Raw genomic sequence first — 7996 nt, forward strand, 5'->3', positions numbered from 1 at the left:
AATGAAATCTTAAAAGAGAAAATAAACTTTTTAAAATTTCAATAAAAAAATTGTAAAATTTTATCTATAATTATAATGTAAAATTTTAAGTGGGTGATAAATATTTAATTACTGTTCATCACGACAGAACAATTTTCAAATCTGAATCAAAAGTTTTTTAATTTTTTCCAAATGAAGAAAAAATCAAACAAATAAAATAATTAAGTAAACACATACTTTGCCCTACAAGGACACGTGTCACCCATACCCATACCCCTTGCCCCTTGACCGGAACCATCACCATCGCCTCGATCAATCACTTTAATTATATGTTACACGTGCTCTCTTCCTCTTCTTCTCCGGCTTTTCCTCCGCTTTTCCTTCACTTTCTCGCCATCTAAACTCTCCCGAACTCCAACTCTGTTCACATTTTGCTGTTCTTTGGTCCTGGATTTGAGTATTTATTGACCGAATAGTTTCGGAGTGAGAATTAAGGTTTGAGCTTTGTAGTTTTTTGTTTTTAAATGGGGGGCGTGACGTCTTCGGTGGCGGCGAAGTTCGCTTTCTTTCCGCCAAGTCCGCCCTCGTACGAGGTGGTTACGAGAGAGGGGGACGGGGTGACAGGGAAGCTGGGGATGTCGGGGGTGGTGTTGAGGGAAAACGTCGACGTTTTGAAGCTGGACACGAAGAGAGGGAATCAGGTGGTGGCGGTTTATATTAAGAACCCTGCGGCGCAGTTGACTTTGTTGTACTCGCACGGTAACGCTGCTGATCTGGGTCAAATGTACGAGTTGTTTTATGAACTCAGTGTCCATCTACGAGTCAACTTGATGGGGTCAGTATACTTCTTCTTAAATGTATTTTATGTTAATTTTTGGGGTTGCGTTTGTTTATATTCGTTGAATTTGTGGTGGTTTCTGCAGATACGATTATTCCGGGTATGGCCAATCAAGTGGGAAGGTATTGCTTTTGGATTTTTGTTATGTTTGGTTGCTCATAAACTATGAGAAAATCGGAGAGATTTAAATTTTGGGCCTTTTTATTTTTTCATTTAGCTTGCTTTAGTGTTCACGCAGATCTTACGTATTTACTAACTTCTTCTTTCTTGTTTACTAGAGTCTTTTTAATAACTAACTGAAGTACTGGATTCGATTTGACTATTGGGTTGTTAATCTATGCTCTGAACAGCCAAGTGAGCAAAATACTTATCATGACATAGAAGCAGTGTATAGATGTCTTGAAGAGAAATATGGGGTGAAGGAGGAAGAGGTTATCTTATATGGGCAATCAGTTGGGAGTGGACCGACTCTAGATTTGGCAACTCGACTACAGAGATTGAGGGCTGTAATTCTACACAGTCCAATCATGTCTGGTCTTCGTGTTATGTATCCAGTGAAGAGAACCTACTGGTTTGATATTTATAAGGTGTTTTTCCTCTGTATGATGCACTCTTTCAGAACTTTGAGGTCTTTTGATTATCTGGAAATAACTCATTTTAGTTATCATATTGTTTATGCTGCAGAATGTTGACAAAATACCTTTTGTGAATTGTCCAGTCCTAGTCATTCATGTGAGTATTTCTTCACTATTAAGTGATGGTTTAAAGTAATAGGATTTACCTTGTTCATATGATGGCAATTTTTTGGGCAAATGGAGAGGAAGATTTCATATTTTTATCTGGATATATATATATACATACACACACACATGGTAAGTTATTTGGAGGTATATTCTAGATGGGAACCATATTCATTTTTAAGCTAGTGTATCCTGTAGATCACTTTTTGTATAGTCTAGGGCTGCAAACCAGTTGAGGGCTGCAAATGAGTCAGGCTTGACTCGATTATTGTCGAGTTGAGCTTGAGCTACCTGTTGCTACCTTGGTGAGCTTGTTGGCTCATGGCTTGACTTGAATATAATATCAATTAATACCTAAAAATTTAAAATCTTATACTTACATCCCTAAAATTATACTCATTAACTTTGAATATGAGGAATAATTGATAAATATATAAGTTATAGGCTTATTTGTAATTTTTCAAGCTTAGCTAGAGTTACCATTTCTATCAATTGTTTGAATCTGCAACTCTTGATCTCGCCAAGCTTGAGTTTTATATAAGCCTAATTGAACTGAGTTGGAGCCAAGCAATACTTGACTAGGTTCAATTGCAACTATCGTATTGTCAAATGTTTTACTGGCAACTGAGTCTTGTTCTGAAATTCTGTTTAACTTATCTGAATAGGCTTGACTAGATAAACTTGACGAAGAATTAAGGCTAATCACCAAATCTAACTAGTTTAATCATCTTATGTAGTTATGTTCTATTATTAAACAACCGTCTATCAATTTTAAGGGGGTGCCTTCTAGGGCAAAATACCCGAATCAAAACCAAAACCATTGAGTATTCGATTTTCAGTTTCAGTTCTTACCCAAAGTTGGCCTTCTTCAGGTAGATTTCAATTCAAATTTTTGTGGAAATGGCTTGTTATGCTTCCACCTCTTACAAAATTGGATCTGACTCAAAATAAGACTTGAACCAAAGGTTGGGTTCCTAAACTAGTTTTTTTTTTTTTTCTAATTTTGCAACAGAACGACGTTGTTTTGTTGAAGAACAAGACAACATTGTTTTGTTACAACATATAAAAGACCACAAAAATGCCATTGTCGTGGTTGAATTCCGCTGTGGCATAAAATCAATTTCGTTTCTTATACCTTTTACTTTCTTTCACTTCATCTCATCTAAGAACAAATTGATTTTTTAACGTTTTGAAGTTTTTTATTTGTATGAATAGGGAGTGTTGAGTACCTGATGAACATACGTTTCCATTTGTATTGTAATTAAGGCGTATTCAAATTAACTTATTTTAAGTGGAACTGGGATTCATGGGGCTGTGATTAGGTTTTGTGATAATGTTTTTGTGTGTACTAGTTTGATTGACTTGTATGGTAATTGTAAGGAGATTGAGTGTGTACACAAGGTGTTTGACGAAGTGACTAACAGAATTGTTGTTTCATGGATTGCATTGGTTGTCTGCTATGTGAACGTTGGTGATTTAGCAGAAGCGAAGAAGGTTTTTGATTTAATGCTGGAGAGGATCATATTTTTGTGGAATGTGTTGATTAGAAGAGATCCAAAATTTGTAGTGGGTTTGCTGGATGTTGTGGCGAGTGGGTTTGTGAAAAAAATTTGCAAATGAATTTTAGTTGTTAAAATTCAATAGAGATTAAAAATTTTCAGTGGGTTTTTTCGTGTTGTTAGATGGAGAGTTTTGTAGGTTTGTGAAAAAAAGTGTTTACGAAATTTATTTGTAAAATTTTCAGCAGGGATGAGTGATGAGAAATTACAAGACAACTTCAAAGACAATTTTTCAGCAAAGATGAGTCGTTAAATTGAACAATGCCTGAAACCGGAGCCTACCAGATAGGTTTCAATTAGGAACTTGTCTGTATAGATTGCGGTTCTAGTTTTAGTTTTGGTTCCCGGCTTTTTCATGAGGGTACTTAGACCTAGGGCTACAAACAAGCTAAATCGCTCGCAAGAGGCTCAATTCGAGCTTGCGGCTTGGCTATAATATAATATTAATAAACCCTTAAAAGTGTTAAAATCTTGTACTTACACCTTGAAGCTTACATTTACCCCTTCCTTGTTAAACTTTTATAGCATAGTATGACAATTTTCATTTGGCCTCGTCAGCTTGTAAAGTTCGTATATACAACGTAACACCAGACTGTAAATACTAGGATACTTGATAAATATGTATGTTATGGGGTCTAACTATAATTTCTCGAGTCTAGCTCAATTCAACAGTTCCTATCTCAAGCTCAAGCCTTTCTTAAACCCAATTGAGCCAAGCTCGAACTCAATAATACTTGGCCTGGTTTGATTGCAGGCCTGCCAAGACCTGTTTACCTATAGTGCCTTCAATATATCATCCTTTTGATATCTTATTAAGGAATTTTGCTTTGTTCATCTGAATTTGAGGTATGCTTAGATTTATTTGAGCCCATGCACAATGAGATGTATGACACACTTCGGTGTTTTGAACTCGTATTTGCATATGAACACTTGTTATCAATCTCTCGCATGTTTGATTTGTATTAAAGCTTTTGGCAGGGCTTAAATGGGCATGCCCTCTAAATATAACTCTGCGTAACTTTAACATTTAGGCTATTGTTAAATAGTAGGCTTGTTATTCTCTATGGAGTGAAATTAGTCTCACACAAATTTCGCATCATAACTTTTGTAGATTGAGAAACAGCCTCATTCACCAATGTGTGCTGCTCTCTGACTTTGCATGCTCCTTGCAGGGAACTGCTGATGATGTTGTTGATTGGTCCCATGGTAAGCAGCTTTGGGATCTCTGTAAAGAGAAGTATGAGCCATTATGGATTAAAGGAGGGAATCATTGTGATTTGGAGCTTTACCCCCAATATATCAAGCATCTCAAGAAGTTCATATCAGTGATTGAGAAATCACATTTGAGAAGTGGATCTGGGCTTATTATGGATCAGTCTGGAAATCCCAGGAAGAGCACAGATTTTAGAGATACATTCATACCAAGTCTAGATCAGAGAGAGAAATACAGACCATGTATTGACCAAGGAGAAAGACCACGAGTAAGCATTGACCATAGAGAGAAATCAAGAACCAGTATTGATCGGAGAGAGAAATCAAGAAAGAGTGTGGATCGCCCTGAGAAAACTGTTAATGGGACAGAACTGCCAGAGAAAGCCAGGAACAGCATTGACCGGTCAGATAATCTAACTGGCTGTTTTGCTTAGTTTTTTTCCTGCTCCTTAAAGCATTTGTGCCACCATGGACTGGTACAGATTCTTACAACAACATGGTTTCTTGACTGTTGGAACTGAATTATTTTGGCAGGTTAGGAGACATGATGAGATCGGTAAGACTATGCAATATTGATTGTTTTAAGCCTACAGCAACAAGTGTCTAGAAAGAGGAAAGGTCAGTCCACAAACTGAAGTTGTAATTTGCTTCACGTTTTATTTATTTGGTTGGTCTTTGCGGTTGTCAAAGTGAAATGAAAAATGCCTTATTGGTTCTTATGTGCATTTTCAGAGTGAAAATAGGAAATTAATTTGATCAAGCATATTATGTATCTCTCTTTGTTGTCTTTCCAAGCTAATAAATTCTGCTGACTCGCTTGCCCACTCATTGTTTAATTTTATTTGGCCATGCCCAAATCCTTAACGTTGAGTTTTTCTGCCAGTAATAGTTCCAAAAGAAGTGACAATTTAGCGTAGTAAGAAAAAATTCCTGCCCAAATGCCGGCATAGGATAGGGAACCAGAAAGCAATATTTTGCAGTAGGTCTCTGATTACTTTGGCTTGTACTCACTCTGTAATAGACTTGAAGTTAGAATTTCAGCAATGATTATAGCTGTATGTAAATATCTGAGTGTTGCAGAAGCCTTGTTTGTATGATTCAAATAACTGAAATCAACATATTTCAAAGGACTTTGAGTTCTCTGACAACCATCTTGAGGGAGTATTGTCACATTTATTCACTGTTACTTTCTTGCTTCAGAAACTTTTGTTCATCATGCTGATTTATGAAGAAAGTTTTGCCCTTGTCATCAAATTAGGGTTTTTTTTTTTTTTTTCGGTATGCAATTTTTTCAGGTTTTACAAGCATGAAAGAGACTTGAATTCAAATCTTCCGTCTGAAAGTTCTAATACTCTACTAATTTTAGTAATCTATGATCAAATTATGTCAAATGTTTGCGAAAATGTCATTGCCGATTAAATTGTTCTATGGAGGAAGCAGTATATTTTTGGAATGGTACCATTTTCTGAAGTTGAAGAGGGATCACATCTTTCCAATGCATTTGATTGAGACTTCGCTTTGCATTCCATATGGAAAGAAACCAGAAGAAAAGTAATTGGTTTCAGGTAATACTCCTTGATATGCTTGGCCATTTTCCAACCGGCACAATTTTTTCATCTAAAATCTAACTTCGTTAACAGAAAATTGAGTTATGACATTGTTTAGGTTCTACAATTACCATATTACCCTTCCTAATTAACAAAACCTATCAATCAATAACCCTTCATCCTCATCGTCTCACCGCAATCCTCCTTGCCCGGTCATTCTCCACCCCGCTAAACCAAAATTAATCCTCCAAGATGTTACTTGATTTTTAGTTTTATTATAAGCATTGTTACAAGCATTTAGTTTTAAATACTTAATTAAATATTTAAATAATATTTTATTAGATAATTAGATATTATTTTATCTTTAATTTAAAATTATTTTATAATAAAATTATGTGTACTTATTTTGAATATATAAATAAATATATATTTGATATATATTATCAGATAATTGAATGATTTTGAATTAAAGATGATGTAATAATCAATTACGAAATGACACATATAAGTATGTACCGATTAATGTACTTAAAATATGTATATATAGTATTACTTATCATTTTATTTTATAACAGTATATCATTTAAATACTTAATTAGAAATTCATCAGTAATAATCTTTCAACGCATATTAACCATTTTAAATTGAAAATACACCAATTTACTTGACAAAAAATGAAATTTTAAACCCTACGCCAATGGAGAATTCAAACCTAACTCCAACTTTTGTAGTTGCCAATGATGAAATTCGATAGAGATGCTCAAATCACGAACTAAACTAACAAATAAACATTTTCCTTCTACTATGAATAATTTGTAAGCCCGAAAACATAAATATCAAATTGTAAAATTCAATAAACAAAAATGCGGATAAAACAATACGATCACTAACTTGTAAAGTTATTTTAGAGATAATTATGATTAAAAATATGAAGGAAATAGAATATTCGAAACCAAAATCATTGAAAATAGTCAGACGAGAATATTACATGTATGATGGATAGATAGATAAAAAGGAAAAAAAGAGATAAGTCGTCGATACATAGAAACACAATTTTTGTAATTTGTGATTTTTTTGTGGTTAAAATTGTATATTAAAAAAAAGAGATTCAAATTACACAATTTAAAAAAATAAAACTAAAATAATTAATTTTATTTTAAGGTAAGAGCGATGTCACATTTATATATTTTAAACACACAAAAGATGTATACAGATGATATATTATCATATAATTAGATATTATTTTATTTTTAATTTAAAATTATTTAATCATATGATAATACATCATCTATATATCTATTTTATGTACTCAAAATATATACATATAATTTATTTTAAGGAAAATTAATTACTCATAAGATAATATCGATAATTTTATTTTCAACATAAAATAATGTATAAAGATGGTGCATTATTATTATTATTATTATTATTTTTACATTTAGATTTTAACACCATTTTGTGAAATAATAAAACTATACTATTATTATTTTTTATATAATTTAAATATATAAATAAAATATTGGTTTGAGAAATGAGAAACCTATCATGCCAATGAAAATATTTGAGCCCAGAAAGAATGGAAAATTTATGAGCCCCTATAATTTTTCATTTCTTTTTAGGCCAAACAACTATTTCCCACCCAAGGTTTAGCGTTTTCTCAAATGTCCCCCCTTTAACTATGGAAACATCAAACACCCACCCATGACCGGTTAGATTTAACCAAACCCTAACGCCTAACATTTTTATCTCTTTTTGCCCCCCTAAACTTTAAAAACTAAAATTTTCCCCCAGCCTAAGTTTTAAAAAATCGTAATTTCACCCTAGGGTTTGGTTTTGAAATCTCCGGTGACCGTTCCGGCTCCGTTGCCGACGGTCTCTCCCTCCCGAAGCAGTCTCTCCTTTCGGCGAATGCATTCCTCCCATTTGGAGGCTCGATCGGCGTCGGAAACGGGAAGAGGGACGAAGAACTTCGTCGGGGAAGACGAAGTTCTTCGTCTCTCTAGACGAAGACGAAGCCGTCGTCTTCGTCTCCCCAGACGAAGACGAAGTCGTCGTCTTCGTCTGGGAAGACGATTGTCTTCCCAGTGGGAGGACGATCGTCTTCCCAGACGAAGACGA

The 7996-nt window shown here is 34.3% G+C and overlaps 1 protein-coding gene across 2 annotated transcripts; it reads left to right on the forward strand.

Moving 5' to 3' along the window:
* Window positions 1-308: 308 nt before the first annotated feature.
* LOC123207536 (alpha/beta hydrolase domain-containing protein 17C-like) lies at window positions 309-5152 on the forward strand. 2 transcript variants are annotated; one of them, XM_044625045.1, is made up of 6 exons: window positions 312-814; window positions 903-939; window positions 1168-1404; window positions 1502-1549; window positions 4289-4731; window positions 4863-5152. In XM_044625045.1, exons 1-6 carry the CDS (start codon window positions 504-506, stop codon window positions 4933-4935), a joined length of 1149 nt encoding a protein of 382 aa, XP_044480980.1. In that variant the 5' UTR covers window positions 312-503; the 3' UTR covers window positions 4936-5152. The 2 variants fall into 2 exon arrangements, with proteins under 2 accessions (XP_044480981.1, XP_044480980.1); XM_044625046.1 differs by lacking the exon at window positions 1502-1549 and having other exon boundaries at window positions 309-814.
* The last annotated feature ends 2844 nt before the right edge of the window (window positions 5153-7996 follow it).

Source organism: Mangifera indica, unplaced genomic scaffold (assembly GCF_011075055.1).
Source record: "Mangifera indica cultivar Alphonso unplaced genomic scaffold, CATAS_Mindica_2.1 Un_0086, whole genome shotgun sequence".
Classification (NCBI taxonomy): Eukaryota; Viridiplantae; Streptophyta; class Magnoliopsida; order Sapindales; family Anacardiaceae; genus Mangifera; species Mangifera indica.